The following is an 18,994-nucleotide window of genomic DNA, read 5'->3' as shown; positions in this document are numbered from 1 at the left end:
CTACGCATTCAATGTAGGTGAAGAAATGAACACGAGCTTCTACGCATTTCATTAGGACCTCCTCTAGAGCATTGAGTGGACAGTGGTCCAGACTCTTTCTTAGCAGCAGCATGGTGTGGAACAGTAATATTTTATTGACTGAAATATCTTCTGTCCCTATTTTTAATGTTTTCAGTAGCTCTATTTTTAAAGGACTCTCTTAGTCAGGCCTGTATCATTTATTTCTCTTTATTTGGCAGTTCCCAGCAAGGAATGAGTCCTTAGAGAAGGAGGTGAGCTTCATGCAGGACCTTGTGCACAAAGTACGCTCCCTACGTGCCGACTACAACCTCACCAAGACTAAGGTCCACTGTAAGTGCCTGAATCTTTTCTTTTCCTTTCTTGTGCAGCAATGCCTTTATCTCTGGTTGAAACAACTATGTGTACTTTGCTTAAATTTATTCCCATCTGGCCATGTATTCAACATTTTTTTCTTTACTTTTACTGCTTATTAATAAGTGTATGTACATGTGTGGGCAGTGTCGAAAATGATCACATAGATTAGGATTGTTGATTGGCATTATGCAAACATATTTGTATTGCTAAATACCTTGTGCTTGTTGTGACTAGGATCATTGCTGTTAACCAGTTTTCGGTGTGCTTGATTATGTAAGCAGCCTCGTGACACCACAGGGTGCCTCACTGGAGAAATACAGTTGGCACCATTATCATTTTACCTGGTCACTGGTACATTCCACAACTAAAAAGGGGTTGCAATCATAAAACGCGGTAATTCCAGCATGATATAATTTAGGCTAGCAAAAGTCTGACGATTGAACCATGCTGACAAAAGGGCTGTGAAAGTATGGAGCAGATATAGTGTGCAGCTCACGTGCTAAGAGGGAGAAAGGGAGAGTAGAATTTGTGACTGTGCTTTCTGCCTCGAAACCCACTGCTATGCAAGCTTTGTCACCTTATTTGGGCCATCCTAAGCATATGGGGACACCTGCTTGTAGAATTCTTTGAACTGTCTGCTGAACTTAGGTAGGCAAGTGGCTGAGGCTGTCGCCCTTTGTTCTTGCTTCTGGCTTAGTGTACGTGCAGTGCAGTAGTCCCAGCAACCGGGAGACAGTGCACTCACTGGCAGTGGTGATTGCTGCGCTCACCTCTTCATCGGAAGTGGAGCTCCTCACAGAGGGCGCTACCGTGCCAGTTGGGTGTGCTGTGACCACGATCTCAGACACCTGTCAGGCGTTCCTCATGCTCAAGGTAAGGCGTATCGTGTGGCAGTGTACCACCTAAAACGTTGTGTTCTTAGGGAGGACTAATTCTCCAATGCTTGTCTGGCTATTCTCATGGTCTTTCTCATTTGGAAAAAAATGGTGTGTGGTCCTTTAGGTTGCTGTCATTGCACACATAGTTTGGAGCTAGGCATGTGTGCTGTTGACAAAACATTTTGCCACATCCTTATTATTCATCAATAGATGTGTTCGAATGCTCTATAAGCATATGTGACAGCTTTGGTAGAACTGATGGCAGACGCGACACTACTTCACTGTGGCCTTGGAATGCCGAGTGACAATTATATTTATAGAAAATGCACTTTTGGAAGCCTGTAGTTTAATCTGCTCCCATTTTGACGTTGGGTTGACCAAAGCTTAAGTTAACTGGCACTCACTGTGGTGAGCAGTTGGTGTACAGTAGACTTCCGTTAATTTGACTCCGGTTAATTTGATTTTTCAGTTTATTCGACCCCGATTTCTATGGGCCCAAACTTTCATTATTTCTACCTTAAAATTGGCCTTTGCCTGATAATTCGAACTTGGCCAGTCGGCATGCACTTGCCTGACCCCTATAGTAACCACAATAACGACCCCTTTACTGGCAGAGTCTGTCTATGCAGACCTTAGGGGACAGTGAATGCGTTGAACACCCATCATATCTCGTCGCAAATGTCTTTTTTTGGCCTGGCCTAGGAAGATTTTCAAGCAATAACCGATTATGGTGTTTATCCAATTCTAACGCACGCCCTTTTTTTTTTTTTTTTTCTCTCTCCAGAAAATTCAGCTGGTGACCACGTTTGTGGCATTCATATGCTTAGCCGCTTAACACAGCTGTGTTGCGGCGAATCTCACATAAAGAATTCGGCCACCACTGTACAACACTTATTAGACCTTGTCCAGTTCTCTTGCTAAAAAATCGGGTGCGCGTTAGATTTATACTGTGCCTGGGAGCTTTAATTTTACTTCTACATTAATTTTCTGCTTAGGACACACAGAAAGCGGGCGTGCATTCGATCCGGGGATGTCTTGTACAGTGGAACCTCGTTGATACGATTTTGCGTAATATCTTTTTCGGGGTGATACGCTTTTTTTTTTTTTTTTTTCTTTAATTTGGTTTGATATGTTGGATGACGCGCTTTATTTTCCGGTTCCTGTGAAGATTGTATCAACAAGATTCCACTGTAATCGTACAAATACTTATTGCCAAATAAATCAGCGGTGTGTTTTGACCGTTTTTCTCCATATTGTTTAATTCGACCCACCGGATAATTAGATGATTTCGTCGGTACCATCAGGGCCGAATTAACGGAAGTTGACTGCATACTCCCTCTTTAGTTCAGCTGCACTGCTTGATCTAATTTAAAGTAGGCTAGTGAGAGTGCAGCCGTAACGCGGTAAAATGTTAGTGCTTGTTATGTTACAGCTGCACAATTTTGCCTGCGAATGCTGGATCTGCCTAGACCAGTGTTTCTTATACCTAAAGCCACCATGAACTCTTAAAACACACATAAGTCAAGTGAGACATCCTTGAGTACATGTTCACTTTTTACACAAACGGAAATAGTAAATCTGCAAGTAAAATTGAAATTTAAATTGTGGTATTTTTGCATGTGCTCAAACCATGACATTGATGTCTCGTGTGCAGCTCACAGCCTACAGCTTATATCGAGTGTGTTACATTGTGTATACAAGCGTCAACGTTACCATAGAACTAAAGTGAAGTTGAAAGCATCGCGGCATTGAGTAACCACAGTCTTGTGGGCCTGGTGTTTGACACCATCCTTCCCAACAGTGTGCAATGTCAATTGAGTTTTCAGTGGTGCTACTGGTGTTTTCACAGGAGAACGAGGGAAGATGACCAAAGAAAATTTTGAGATGCGGCCTCTGTGCGCACCAATTCTGCTCACTAGGTGGAGGAGGCGGCTATCGCACTGGCCATACACGGTGCACATTCTCGCGTCTTCGTCTTCTCGGACTCGAGTACAGCCATTAGATCCTTTTCAGCGGCACACGTGTCGAAACGGGCGAATAGGATTGCGATCAACACGCTCACTAATTTCAGTGAAATTGGCACGGAAGCACATTTCCACATTTCATGGTTCCCGGCCCACCTCGGGGACTCGGTTCAACCGCACGGCTGCAACCCCAATGAACGGGCTCACCGGCTGGTGCGCAATTTCACGACACGCGCAGCCGTCAACGGCCATCCTCGTAACGAGGCTTGCATCCAGAAAGACCCATTGTGCACCTTTCACAAAATCATCTCACACTACCACTTGGAAAGGAGGTAGTTCTCTCCTCCTCACCCAAAACTAAACAAACCACAAGCTGGCACGCTCAGAATGCTACAAACCCGCACATACCCCACTCTGCGGTCTCTTAGCAGGACAGACCCAGACTTCCCGCAGTCATGCCCCAAATGCAGAGCCGATTCATGCTCTTTTGATCACATGCTCGGGCTGTGCCCAGCCATAGAAAACTCTATACTTGTCACAAAGGAACAGTGGGAGGAATTCCTCAGAAGCGACAACCACCACATCCAGCTCTAGGCAGTCCAGAGGGCCCACGACATCGCAACGGGATTTCGCCTCCCGATGCCATCGTGGGCCGAGCCACCAACTTGACCTGAGGGAGCCTTCGGCTCCCCCTGGCCACAGTTTTTCTGGACCAATATAAAGTTCTTGTCACTGTCATGCAATTGTTAGTGAAGATGAACAACAGGTGAAGGGCTACAAAGTGCACACTGAAAGAGCCAGGCCAGCTCATTCTATTTACTGTATTGGGGCTATGTTAATAAAAGCTGGGAGGAAAGTAACATAGTGGTAATTGATTACTTTTTAGTAATTGCTCCATTACTTTCGTGGGGCAGCAATTCGTCGCTTTAATCAACTGCATTTTTGAATTATGTAAGTGGTTACATTTTTCCTGTAATGCAGGGGTTCTCAAGCATGTTCATTCCAGGGAACCCTGCTAAGCTCCATGAAGCGCCAAGGAACCCCCCCATTTAACCGAATTGAAATGTCCTAATTAACCGAATGTCGAATTACCCAAGGTATCACGAAAACAATAAATGAATGCTTACTACGTCAACAGGCGCTTTTATTTACTGAATGAATTGGCAAATCTTGTTTCTATTTTGCACAAAAGCAGTGCGGCACCCGCCGCGGTGGCTCAATTAGCAAAGGCGTTTCGTGGCTGAGCACGAGGTCACGCGATCGAATCCCGGCCGCGGCGGCTGCATTTTGATGGAGGCGAAATGCAAAAAGTTTTGCCCGTGTACGTGCTTGCATTGTAGTGCATGTTAAAGAACCGCAGGTGGTCAAAATTAATCCGGAGCCCTCCACTACGGCGTACCTCACAGTCAGAACTGGATTTGGCACGTAAAACCTTAGAAAGAAGAAGAGCAGTACGGAAGCTGAAGTTCTCGTCATCTCATGACTTATTTTAGCTGGCAGCGGCGAAGGCCTCGCGACATCCTTCGCAGCGCGGCCGCGGCGCGCGTCTTCATCTGAGACACGCTTTTCACTACCGCGCGCACATCCCGATTATTTTTTCGCTAGTGAGCTGGTCGCCAACAAATTGCCCGCCCATCGCGATGTAGCCGGTGCTCTTCATCTTCGACAGCTTTGCACTGAGTCAAAGCGAAACTACTGCTTACCGCAACCGCTGCGGAGAAAACCGCGGCCGTTATCGACGAGATCATGGTCGGCGACCTTGCGGTTCAGAAGGCAGGCGGCCGACGCCATAGCCGACGCACTCACCAAGTCAAAACGAAACTACCGTTTGCTGCAACAAGTGCGCATGAAACCGCGGTCGCTATCGACGCGATCATGGATGGTGACTACGCAGCTGCGAAAGGCACGCAGCCGACGCGCGCGCCGTCAAAACGAAACTACTATTTCCCGCAACCGCTGCTGCGGACGAAACTGTGCTGGTTATCGACGCGATCATAGATTGCGATTACGAACTTATGAAGGCACGCGGCTAGCCGCCAACGCGGTGTTACGCGCGGCGATTAACGCAAGAATAAAGACTTTGAGGACACAATTAGGCACGAAGAGTTCCGGCGTTGCTGTCAGTCACGTATAGCATACGATTGCCGCTGAGGGCCATACCAAGGAGGACTGCATCGCTTCGTTTTTGGACGCTAGCGCCGTTTTAGCTCTTTTGCGGTGCGCACTTGTGGTGCTCCACGCATCAGTTTTTTTTTATTCCTCCGAAGTATAACATCAGTGCGCACGTACGCTATCGGCACCTACCCTATCTACAAACGGGAGAAATGCGCACGGTGGTAAGTTAGAGCCTCCGAGATCCAAGTGCGAAAGCTTAGGCGCGCTGCCCATGGCTGCCCGTTTTCGGAGATTGGGTGGCTACAAGCTGCTTGCGGATTTATTGCGCAGTTCGCGCGTTGCCATTACGCACTGTGATGTGCTTTTTGACACTCGGGCATAGGTAATTGAGGTTCTGTGGATCAAGCGCACCTCGTGTTCGCCGTTTTCGCCACTTGGCGAGCGCGGGACCACGGAAAATTTATCAGTGGCTCGCGGAACCCCGAGCAGGGGCCTGCGGAACCCCCGGGTTCCGCGGAACCCACTTTGAGAACCCATGTTGTAATGTGTAGAAGTCTGGCTGGTGCGCACATATTATAATGCTCATGATGTTTGGCTTATCATGCTTAATGAAACTGCATTTTTTAAAATCTAACTTTTCAACAATGTGCTTGTGAACAGGGGTCCCTATGCGAGTGAAAACTGGCTGGTAGTGACTTTCATTGACAGGACAGTGTGACAGGAGCCATCCTGATGCAACTGATGTGGTCAAAGATGGCAAAGAAAAACAGACCAGAAAAGGGCAGAAAGGATTATCTCTCAGAGCCAATTTAATAGCTTCATGTGCCACTTAGTGGCTACACAGGCCAACAGGCAAGGAGAAGCAACTTAGGAGAAGCAACTTGGCATTGGTAGGGGCAGTCGAATACCCGGCAGGGGCTTGTATGTGGTTGTTCTTAGAAGGTGTTTCACATTTTTCATATAAACCAGCGTTTACCATGCATGTTGTTGGAGCAGCTACAGGCATCATGACAAAAAGGCACGCGGAACAGCTAGTGAAATATTGCGCAGCCACAAAAACACAATGAAATTGGTGTCGTGGTACATGGCAAGTCATTCTGCTGTGCATCTGAATAGAGTACTGATTTGCTGCTTAAAGTACAACTGAATCTGGGAAACTTCATTTTGTTGCATTAACAAAGCCGCACCCAACTTGCCTTGATACTTTTTAAAGCAGAACTGGAATTTGGGCTAGTTGGTAGATTCATCGTGATGTCTTAGTGTGCCAAGCAGAACATAAAAGAAAGGGGATGGAGAGTGTCCGTCCTCTTCCTTTTGTGTTCTGCTTGGAGCCTGAGACATCACAATGATTCTTAAACCACGCTTTATCAAAGAACAGTGCCAGAAACACAAGTACAAAAGAACAAAGCTTTACCCTATATACATTTTTGCTTTACCTTGGTACAGTAAAACCTCGTTAATTCGGATTTCACAAGACCGAAAAGAATGTCCCAATTAACCGAATGTCGAATTATCGAGAGTATCCAGAAAACAATAAGCAAATGCTTACTACGTGAAAACACTTTATTTAGTTTATTTGGTGAATGAATGAACAAATCCTGTTGCTTTTCTGCACAAAAGCAGAGCGGAAGCTGAAATTCTGATCTCGTGACTCATTGGCTCTTGCAGCGGCAATCGAGGCCACGCGTCTTCCTTCGCAGTACGGCCGTGGCATGCGCCTTCATTTGTGACGTGCTTTGCACTACCGCACGCGCATCCCAATTATTTTTTTGCCAGTAAGCTGATCGCCAACAGCTCGTCCATCCATCACGATGTCGCCGGTGCCCTTCATCCTCGACAGCTTCGCACCGAGCCAAAGTGAAACAACTGTTTGCCGCAACCGCTGCAGAGAAAACCGCAGCCGCTATTGACGCAATTATGAACGGCAACTTTGCGGTGCTGAATGCACGCGGCCGAAGCACGCATTGAGTCAAAACGAAACTCCTGTTTGCTGCAACCGCTGCGGAAGAAACCCCGGCCGCTATCGACGCAATCATGGATGGTGACTACATAATTATGAAAGCTCGCGGCCAATGCAGTGTTATGCACGGTGGTAAACGTAAGAATAAAGGCTTCAAAGGGACAAATAGACACGAAGCATGCCGGCGTTACTGTCATCCACGCACGATTTCCGCTGATGACTATGGCGGTGCGGACTCCGCTGCTTCATTTCGGTTGGACGCTACCGCCGTTTTTGCTCTTCTGCATTGCACATTTGCAGCGCTCCTCGCACGCTGAGCTCTGTAAGTTGTCCGAATTAATCGATGTGCGGCCAAATAAGTCCGAATTAAGGAGAGTTTGATTGCATTGAATAATGCTTACGTTGGCCGGGACCAGAGGAAGAGTCCGAATGATACGATTTTCCGAATTAACAAGGTTTTACTGTAATTGGAATAATCAAAGTCGACAAATATTTTTTCCTCATTACTAATTGGGTTCTTTAAATAGCTGAACCTTGCAAAGTCGGCAGCAGCACAATCAGTGTTGCCAACTTTCTTTTTTAGCGTGTCACTTAATTGAGACAAATAAGTCGCTAAGTATTCACAACATGTTTCTGCAATGTTGTTCAAATTGCCACTAAAGTTGTCAGGTGAAATTTGAATAACGTAAGCATTTTGTAACACTATAATATGGACAATCCTAGTGCAACGCATCTACGAAAGCTTTTTGCATTTGGTGTTCGTGAAGGTGAGGAATGAACGGTGAATTTTCCAGCAGGCTGTAAAGGGCTTTTACTTTAATAACACGTTTGCAAAACAACAGGTGATGACAGCTGAAATGTTAAGTTTACCTTCAGATTGTAAGGTTACATATTCAGCACAGTTCAAAACAACACAGGTAACCCAAACTTCCTAGCATGCAAATGCAATTGGTACACAGTATGCCTGTAAATTTTCTAGAACCAAATTTTGCAACATGTGTTTGGTCATGTCGTTAGCACAGCAATGACAATTACTTAACCTTTATACAGGTCAAATACCGAGTTATGGGGGTACTCTTGATCCACCTGAATGCTCCGTGCATTAATTATTTGTTCGAAAGCCGCGAGAAACGGAAGCAGTGCGTTCAAATTTGCATGAACGAGCCCAGCTGCTCCAATTTGAGCCCTTGTGCAGTTGATATATCTTATTCAGCAACTGCATTCTAAGTCCTACCATAAAATTGAGTGTAATAAGTCTTGGTAATTTAATTTACTGCTACGCTTGCCAACGTGCACCAACTGAATGCATTAAATAAAACTGCAGCGTCCACAGTATTAAGGGCCATTCTCGTGAATTTCAGTAGGAATAAAAACAAAAACATGCATTTTCTAAGCACAATGTGAAGCCCATTTCCCTCAGTGGAACTAACCGCAGTGTATGGACTTTATAATAGGAAACCATTGTTGTTTCATCATGACCATGGAGTCAACACGCCGTACAGCCAATTTCAGCCTCCTACTTGTAGCTTTTTTTTTAATGAAGTGCATTATAGAGAGCCATTTTCGAAGCAACTTTCTTAACTTTGAAGTCGCTAAAATTTCAGAAGTTGTTCAGCCATGCTGCTAAGAAACGTCGCTGGTCGCTAAGTAGAAAATTATGTCACTAAATCTAGCGACAAAACCACTAAAATGGCAACACTGAGCACAATGTCTCAAGGCACCTGCAGACTTGTATGGCACAAAACTGTGAAATTTGAACAATGAAGCTTGGGGAATGCGGTTGGAAAAACATGAGGAGTAGGTTTTAAAATTTTGAATTGACTCTACACAATTTTCAATGTTTGCAGCCACAACTCTGCAGCTCACACAGCTGGAATCCATAATATTGACCAAACATTCTGGCACTGCATATTTCGAGGAGGCCATAAAGTTTAGTTCATGCGCTCTTCAATACTGGAGGCTTTCTCTTTCACCGCTTTAAGTAATGTCAGATACAATTCCTAATGCTTAAGTCGCCCACGAGTTGATTGGTTGATAACTGCAGCATAGTGGTTAAAGAAGTCTCAACATAATGTATACATTTTTAGTAGTTTGCTTTTTGTGTGAAAAGTAAATATAGAAAGGTAAACTGGACAAACTCAAATATAGTTGCGAATTTTCTAAAGCTTGTGTCAGTCTTGCTGTTCTGCAACTGAACAAATGCTCACGGTTATGTCTGCTTTTTTCTTTAAAAGAGAGTGATGCTACACTTAACACTTACAGTTTATATGGTATAGTACTTCTGCTTTTGATTTAAAAAGTTGACCGAATCTGTTTGCACCTTTTCGAGGTGATACACTATCTTGGTCACTTATTCTGCATGATAAGCATTTGTGGAAAGTGAGAATATGCAAAGGTGATTGTGGAAACTCATCACAATCTGAAGTAAATAGGCCTCTCTTCAGGCTGGCATAAGTGCTCACGTAGGCTTGCATCTGTCTGATCAGTGTCATTCACAGCCCTGTTGGATGAGGGTACACATATTACACATTAGCTGCTGCAATAAGTCATTTCTGGAACACTTGAAGGAAACAATAAGCTGTAATGTTGGCACCATGCGTTTTGTTCTCATACGCCACGTGTGTGAACTTGAAATGTATATGCAGGGTGTTGTGGACCCTGCAAAAGAAATGGAGCGCCTATCACAAAAGCAGGAGAAGTTGGAGACCCAACTATCCAAGTTGAAGACCGCAATATCTGCTGCGGATTACACTACGAAGGTGCCAGCTGAGGTGCAGGCCGTAAACTTTGACAAGGTGAGTCTTGATGCCAGTAGCATGCTTGCGTTGCTCACTCTCCCTCTTTACCGACTTGTTCATATATGATTATGAGAATTGTGCAAATACCTGACTACAGTAGAACCCCACTGATACGTTCCTTGTTTGTACGTTTTCCCTGAAATGATGTCGCTAAAGCCCAGTCCCAGCAAAAGGCTCATAGACACCTATGTATTAGAATCCCCTCTGATAAGTTGTCGTTCCCGCAGTATTCCGGCCTAATGCATTGCGACTTTGGCGTATAAAAAAATATCACGTGTAACGTCTATGAAGTAAAAAATCTTAAGAAAAAAAACCCGCATTTCCCCGAAGGGGAGTATGAGGAAGTGCGAAGCACGGGGTGATGCTATGAGGGGGCGCGCGCGACTAAACTGCAGAGCCGAGCGAAGGAGACGGCAGCGAGAGAGCACGACTGACGCGCCGGCGCCACACACACAACACGTGACGGCGGAGCGAAACACGCCAGGCGGTTGGAGAGGGGGTGAGCGGTGGGGAGAGTACGCACACGAGGGGCTGTTACCGGGCGAGGAGGGAGCTGTCAGCGCGAGGGGAGAGGCGGCGGCCGAGGGTGAGTGCAAACCTAACGGGGGGAGAGGCACACCAGCTGCATGGCGCCGTGACGTCACGGCGCGGAGAGGGTGCGAGGAGCCGGCGCGGCGCGCGCAGCCACGGCGCGGAGGCGCCAGCTGCACAACGCGCCGTGACGTCACGGCGCGGAGAGCGGTGCGGAGCCGGCGCGGGGCGCGCGCAGCCACGGAGCGGAGGGCGGAGCGCGCGCAGTCACGTGGGGCGTGACGTCGCTGCGCCGTTGCTACAGACGCTCCTCTCCGCTCCTCGCGCCGTTGCTAGGGGAGAGAAGGAGCGCGGATGCCGGCGGAGTTTTCGGGGTCGCTTAAGAAGTGCATTCGCACTTAAAACGTCAACTGCGCTGACACCCTAGCTGCGCACTTCTGACCACCACTAACATGCGCTTTTGACGCGACATGGCCTTGGTGAAAATTTATGAAATTTCGGACACCTTACAGCGTGTCGATCAATATTCAGACTCCGCTTGCATGACAGTGTGCCAATTTGACCGCAGGAACGTGTGAAAATAGCGATATTTTGGTTTGAAGGTTTTGTTGGCATGGTTGTTGACCATGTCGTCGGCTCCTCCTCGAAACCGAAAATAGCTAGGCCTAGTTGATCCAGTAGTTGCAGACCGCACCCAAACTACTCAAACCGCAGGACAAGCAAAGTCAAGCTGCTAAGTGTTGAAACGTTGCATCGGCTGCATCTGCCATTTGTCGTGTTAGCTCCGCGCATCCTGCATTTTAAATGCGAATGCATTTCTTAGTCGGGGCATGTCAGGCGTCTGTCGGTGTCCGCGCGCCGGCAGGTGTTATCTCTCCGCTCTCACTCCCTCTCCCATAGCAACAGCTGCGGACGCGCGCGCTTATCCTCGCCCCTAGCAACCGGAGCAGGTGGTGTGGGCGGAGTAGCGGAGAGTGAGTGGAGAGGAGGAGCGCGCTCTGGCGTGTGAGGGCACTCGCATCGCGGGAACTCGGCGGAGCTCCCGCGTGTGTGGAGAGAGTGTAGGAGAGGGTAGGTGCAGTGCTTCGCCGCTCCTTCTCTCGCCATTCGCTCTCTCTCCTCCCTGCGCCCCACTCTCCCGTTCGCTCGCTCGCACGTATATATAAATGGAGTGAAGCGCGCGCCTCACTCTCGACCGTTCGCTGGCTGGGCGCCTCTCAAGGCGATGGCAGAAGTCGGTGAAGGCGAATGTCTGACGGCAACGGTACCCCTAGCAAGAAGTGTAATACAATCCAACCCGAGCATTACACCTCTCGCTGGAGGTGACGTCACTGCAGTAGCTTCAACGTCATCATCAACCGGAGGAGAAGAAGCGGAAGACAAGGCTGCGAAGCGAAGAGCACGTACGAAGAGACTTTAGCGACCACAAGGCTGTGATTATGGCCGTCAGGTACAATGACAACACAAACAGGTGCTGATGAATGTGTAAATAGATGGTTACGGTACAAATCCTCGTCTCGTCATTAATTTACACCATTAAAATTACTACGCCGTGTACTCTCGGCGCAAGAAATGCATTCGCATTTCCTCACGATTCCCTTCGGGGAGGTGGGGGTAATTTTTTTTTTATTTGCGTGTTGAATAGCGACCTGATCCCAGGCGACTTCTTCAAGCAGTTTCAAGTGACGCCAAGTCCACTCCTGATGCCTGCACTAATGAGGGCGGGGATTAAGTGAGGAAAGTGCCGGACAATGACTGTTGCAAACATGGAGGAAGAAAAAAACAGGAGCGAGCATCACGTGATAATGTTGAAGCCCAGTCATAAAATATATAAAGAAGTAGGCTCTCGTCACATTATTGGCAAGCGGTACCTTCTAGTCGCCTACCTTTAAACGCGAATTCATAATGTATAGCCTCTGAGGTTTGGCAGTGCACCTGACTTTCCACGGGTGCCGTAACACCATGGAGGTCATGTTCAGCTGCAAAAACGGGCTATGAGAATCATAACCAATTCTAAGCATAATGATCTTACCAAGCCTTCGTTCTACACATCACAGATTTTGCCCTTCGACCTCTTTTGAAAATTAAAAATAGCAACTTATGTGTACACTTTTGTCAATTACAATCGTCCTTTTCATGTGTCATTGTATCACATGCCTTCTCGTTGTACTTGACAATTATCTTTTGGTAATTGAAATAGTCCTCTCGCTAATAATCTATACAGTGAATGTCTACTACAATTCTGTGGTATTGAAATATCAAGTATCTAAGCAAGTATCTGTTGGGAATGATAGGACGAAACAGTACAGAATGACGACTTCCTAGATCCGAAGTGGGCGCTGTCATCTCATAAGAGCATGTATAAAGGTTACCATATACCAAGCAGTGTCTTCTCTGGCAACCTTGTGGGCTTATCTGTTCCCGAGAGCCACCGCGCACGTGGAGGCCTGAGAGAGAAAGGCGGCATCGTAGGAGGTTGGCTTGCTGAGGCTGGCTGAGTGACATGCTCCTTTCTCCATGGTTGCGAAGAAACCAGCTATCACTCGGCTATCACAGCTCAGTTGACTTCAGTTTTGTTGTTGGGGAGAAAGATTCAGTGCATGCATTGACTATACTTTCATCTATCTGTAGCGACAGCATGACAATGGTCAAAATATGGACTGACCATGTCACAGGCAAGCGAAAGTGGCCGCAGCAATGCGTTGACAAACTTGGGCCATTTCCTCAAACAATCACTTTCGAAGATACTGCTATCAGTTTCATAGCACTGGATGCATTGAAGAGCGACAGTGATACAAACATGGCCCACCATGGTGGGCATTCCACCATTGTGGCCAAGTGATTCTTGCTGATACAAATGCTAGTCTTGCTGAGAGCATGACTAGGCTTAGAGACATCAAGCAAAAGCTGCAGCAACTTGAGAACTTTCTGGAAAAAGTTCTGCATGTCAACAAGTGTGCCTTATGTGATGGCTAAGTGATATTAAGTTCAATATTTTATTAAGGTCAAGAATCTGATCGTTTTGGGGCAGGAGCTCTGCATGTTGACATCCACATGTTGCGTACTCTGAAAGTGTTCCTTAAAATATAATGCTCTTTGAGTCACTATCCTCTGCCTATTTATTTGTGTTGAGAAAATGACCGAGGAGGTTGATCCACAACTTTGAATGTATGACTGGCTTTTCCTACTATTGACATTATTGGGGCTAAATAATATTGAGTGCTGCTACTTCTGTCCAAGAACATTATCTCTATGAGATCTGGTTTGTCTGAAACTGTTTTACCTAGCCCCTCATATGTGCTCTAAAATAAGTTTTGAAGTACTTAAAAGTGTAAAAAGTGACTTGCTCCTCCAAAATAGTCCGAATTGCTCCAAAACGCAAAATTAGCTTCTCTAAATTGCTCCAAATTACAGAATTGGCTGGTCCAAAGTGCTCCAAAATGAAAATTCTGCTGCTCCAAAAATTGCAAGTGCTCTGTAGCACCACTGTTAATTCAAATTCAAATTGCGGCTCAATCTCGGCCGCGCGAAAAGGAGGATAGCAGGCAGGAAGCGCGCCGTGTTCGGTCGCGCGCAAGGCTTCGGGGGGGGGGGGGGGGGGCGCTGTGCCTCACGCGGTCGCGTGCGGCCGCCGGGACCACTGCATCTTGAAAGCCGTCTGCGACGGAGGCACAGTCCGCCATGCGCTGTGTTTTCGTGGCTTAGTTCGCGTTAATGCGAGCGCTCGCTGCTGATTCCTCACTCCAGCGTTTTGACGGCAAGTCTCCGCAGTCATCGAGTGAGATGTGTTCATGTTTGCTTGTGCGCGCGACACCATGCTTGTTAATGCGCAGAGAGCTGCCGCGGGGGACGCACTTTCACGCGCTCCCACCATTGCGTCATTCTGCCCGCTCCGCGCAACGAATGCTGGGATGCGTGGGCGGCAGACGAAAAATGCGAACAGAGCCATTCACGCGCCAGCAACGTTTGAATGCGCCTGACGACGCCAGGCACGCCGTTTGTGTCGTGTCGTTGGGGTATAGACGCTGGTTGTTCACTACCGTGACGTCGCAGAGCGCGACGCGCATGCGCGTTACATTGTATTATATTTGCGGCTTGAGGGAAGCATTCGCCATCTCGGTTGACTGCCGAATATCCAGGCAGCCGCACTGTAACCGGTATTTCGCCTCCTGCAACTGCACTATAAGCGATACGCGTATACACAGAGTGATATAGGAAAATTAACGGAAAACACCGTATTATATCCGGTCCTGCACTATAAGCGGTTACGTTAGAAGTGGTCTATACTGTATTCACGTAGGTTTAGGATTTTTGCAATAACGTGTGTGCTGTTAATAATATTAGTTTATAGTAAAACAGCACATTTTAGTTGATTCACTTTGTGTGGGGCTTATTATTGTTTACTGTTAATGCATACTATTGTAGTAACATGCTTTTCTGAGTACTGAAAAATTGTATCAGACGCTGTAATCCTGTAAGCAGAGGCATTTTAAACCATCATTAAAAAGGTGGTCCATTCAACACTTAGCTACAGTAAAACCTCGATAATTCGAACTCGGTTAATTCGAAATTTCGGTTAATTCGAAGAATTTGAGCGGTCCCGTCATTCTCAATGCAAATTCAACCGGATAATTTGAATGGCTCGCGTGGCTCTATTCGGATAATTGGAAGTTTCCGGCTGGTAGCAATGTGCGGCGGTTAGGTTAGGGCGCTCCGTAGAGTCACCAACCAATTTTCCGAGCTCGTGGGGACTGAAAAATAGTTCGAAAAACTCGTTAGGCAAAGAAAATTATTAGTGCGGCCTAAAAAAAAACTGTAATAATGTCCTGCCTCATACTACGCTTGGAGGGGATCGACTTCCTTGGATTTGCGCAGCAGTGACGTTGTCTCCGTGTACAGTCGACACGAACGTCACCGCGTTGGCGATCTCCGCCAACGGAGTTCGCCATGGAGATCCAAGAAACAAGCTTCGCACCGCTTAGCTCTAACGAAGGCATAGGAGGTGGTGCCGATCACTGAGACATGGGTCTCCGAGATACCTGCTCAATGTACACGCCGCATTCAAAATAGTAACCGAAACTTAAGAGATTAAAAAAAAACTCGCTGAATTGACAAGCGTGGAGTCAGCGCGCACGAGCGCGGCCGCCGCAGCAGCGAGCGAAGGTTCGTGCGGTCTATCGCTTCAACGGAAACTGAGCGGTGAAAGCACAGTGCATAAGTCAGGGCCGTCTGGAGATCGCTTTCAAGATACGGTGCGCGCGAGAACCCGCTCCGGCGCTAAGTACGCAGTTGTTAGAAGAATAGAAGTCGCCCCCCCCCCCCCCCCCCCCCAACGGCCTTTCGCGCGAGGGAGGAAATCGCGTTTATGCTCCGCCGTGCGTTCGCTCTCCATGAAAGCGCGCTGTCACTCGCACATACGGCGGGCGCACGGCAATAAAAAAACATACCACAATAAATGGTTAAAAGGATAGTGCAGAGCGCATATACTAGAAAATAAAAAGAAAAAGTGCAGTACTCTGGAGCGTTTTATCAGCCAAGGAAGAGCGGCCATGGCCTCCGAGACGGGAGGATGGCGCGAGCTTTCTATTGATAGCGCGCGCCTTCCAATCTTGGAGGGTATACAGCGAGCCACTGGAATCCAAGCCAGTGCAAAATCCAACATGGCGGCCTCCAAGATTGGGTAGTGTGGCTCGGAAAGAGTGATATTTAGTCCGGGAAATCGACCTTTGGGGTCTCAATTCGTCCGAAAAATTGGGTGCGAAAATGCATGAACTCAATGGGAACCCCGACGGTGCATTTTTGAAGTCCGGTATATTCATCAAGTCCAAATTTTTGAAGTCAAACACCCCCACGGCCGTTTTCGCGGCAGTTATCGATTCCGTGAACATCGTTCGCAACTTTGTTGAGTGCAGTGCGGGTGATATTTGTATGCTACGTGCTGTGAGGCAGCTGGAGAGCATGGCGCTAGGGGCGGCGAACTACCGCGCCAAGTAATCCCGCATCAGTGATTACTTCGAGTAATCTTTCTCGGACATGGAAAATAAAGATGGTTTCTTTTTGCGGCAAGTTCTTGCTTGTTTTCTTTTTTTTATTCATTTCGGTTAATTCGAAAATCCGCTTAATTCGAAGAATTTTCGTGGTCCGGCGACCTTCGAATTATTGAGGTTTTACTGTAATTTACAGTGTCCATGAGAGTAATCTCTGGACTTCAGTAGATGAAATTCATGCAGAAGCCATGGATTTCGCCAAAAAAACTGCTCATACAAATATAATTAAAAATGCTCTGTGATGTTCTTGTGGTTGCTTAACCCTTTCAAGCGCTAATTAATTCTATTCAATGAAAATTTAGTTTCACCACATTTTTTTGTATCTACACAATAGTGAAAAAGCATACAGCTTCAAATTGAATTAAAAATTCTCAGTTTTTATTGAGTTTTTTTCGAGTTTGCAGAATGTGAAGTTCATGTGAGAACTCTCTACAGGAACATCAGATATGAGAACATCAACTCTTTCATGTCTAGCATACTTGGAAAGCATTTAGCGACTTAAAGAAAGGCTGCCTGACATAAAACATTGTGAAAAACAACAAAAGAAGTGATGCTACCTCATGATGGCACAGTGACACCCCGAGCAAACAACCAGCTGTCTACCTTCCAACTCATTTGGAACCAACTCATTTTCCAACTCAGTGCAGGTTCACTCTCAAGTGTTTTAAGATGTATGCTACATGTTTTAAATGTCATTATTTTTGCCAGTGTTCTTGCTTTTGATGTAGTAAATTGGCTTCCATAATTGTGTACGCGGTGGCTGAAGGGGTTAAGCTAATATTAATTTCGGGACAGTTTTTGCAGTTCAGTAGTTTCTGCATACTTGTCATTGTATTAGTCAATGGCCACAAAATTGTGCATAGCGAGCCACTGGGCATTCCCACTCATTTTCCAAAAGACACTATAGCTGCTGATGCCTTATCTCAAAAAAATAGTCTGTAAATAATGTCAAGATTGAGACGTGACCTTTGCTATTTCTTTATTGTATATCATCGTGGTTTCGTGTTTCATGTTTTTCAGGTCCGCCAGACCGAAGGGGAGTTGGCAAGGATTGCTGAGACGATGTGTGCATTGAAGCTTATGGACTAAACATGCTCATCAGCAGCTCACTAAGATGAATTTTTGGTAAAAGCTGGTTCTGGTTACATTTTGTATTTCCACCATTGTGCACTCGCTTTGGCAGCACTTATTTAAATAAAGCTGAATACCTCTGTTTTGCAAGTTTATGCTCTCAGCCTTCTTGATTTTTCAATTTCTTCAGTTATACCCCTCTCCTCTGGTAAGTTGCCATTTGTTGCTGTTTGTGTGACATCCCTTCTTTAGATGGCACCGTGTGATCCAAAGTAGGAACCTACATTGTTCAGCCACCAATTCTGTATCCTGGCAAATAGTACTGCAGAGCAAATGTTTAACCGCAGTTATTGTGCTATTCAGTATGGGTGTTCGAAACTTTGTTGGTCGGTTGGCTTTTCCACATTTCATGCTGCTATATACGCACAATGGTAATCAGTGAGCGAACAACAGAGGCCTCAGGCTCGAGCCATCATTTGCAATTACTACTTTCCTCGGCATCTTATTTAAATAAAGCTGAATAGCACTCCTGTTTTGCAAGTTTATGCTGTCATCGTTCTTGAATTTCAATTTTATGTTGTCAGCCTTCTTGAAGTTGCAGCCCACTTAGCTAGTGAAAGCTGGCCCCTATCTATCAGTGATATACGAGGGACATTCAATAAAGATTTCCCCTGACCCACTTCCTGTGAGCATAGGAACACGGAAGTTGTCATTTATTTCTCTTTCTATACATAGCTGCCACCGAGAGCCACACACTTCTGCCATCGTTTTGTGCAACTTAAACAAGAGCTGCAGCTCTTGTATAAGTGCTCATGTTTTTGAAACAGTAACTTTGGCGATGAACGTGTCATTGTCAGGAAAGTGGCTGTTTTTCCAAAAATAACTGTATAGATTGAAAGAGGTGGAAATTTGAGGGCGCAAGGTCAATGAAATACGGGATATGGCAAAGAATTTAATATCCATAGGAGCGTACTTCTATTAGTGCAACATGCGAGTTGCATTAGTCAATGGCCACAAAATTGTGCAATTTGAAAAATTCATTTTTTGTTCACTAACCCCTTGCGCCAGGCGGTGGGCCTGTGTGCATTGTCTTGTAAGAGCAGGATGCTTTTCTACAGCATGCCACGCCTGCTGATTTCGATGGCTTCCCTTGATTTTGTCCGCTAGTTTGCATAATAGGTCCAACCGTAGAACCCATCTCGCAATGAATGTCGACATTAAGGCGATTAGCACTGAAGCAATACAGCAAAACACT

At 46.3% G+C, this 18,994-nt stretch overlaps 1 protein-coding gene across 1 annotated transcript in view; it reads left to right on the top strand.

Moving 5' to 3' along the window:
* Positions 1-17,892, top strand: part of LOC119437278 (valine--tRNA ligase-like) — a 103,257-nt gene extending 85,365 nt beyond the window's left edge. Inside the window, exons 23-26 of the mRNA XM_037704336.2 lie at positions 240-351; positions 1,073-1,248; positions 9,938-10,087; positions 17,689-17,892. Of these exons, the coding sequence (XP_037560264.1) occupies positions 240-351; positions 1,073-1,248; positions 9,938-10,087; positions 17,689-17,757 (507 nt within the window). The 3' untranslated portion in view covers positions 17,758-17,892. The remainder of the gene's footprint in view (positions 1-239; positions 352-1,072; positions 1,249-9,937; positions 10,088-17,688) is intronic.
* Positions 17,893-18,994: the final 1,102 nt, after the last annotated feature.

The sequence above is a fragment of the Dermacentor silvarum genome, chromosome 1, assembly GCF_013339745.2.
Source record: "Dermacentor silvarum isolate Dsil-2018 chromosome 1, BIME_Dsil_1.4, whole genome shotgun sequence".
NCBI lineage: Eukaryota > Metazoa > Arthropoda > Arachnida > Ixodida > Ixodidae > Dermacentor > Dermacentor silvarum.
Note: the sequence above shows the minus strand (reverse complement) of the source record. Positions and strands in the feature narration are given on the sequence as shown.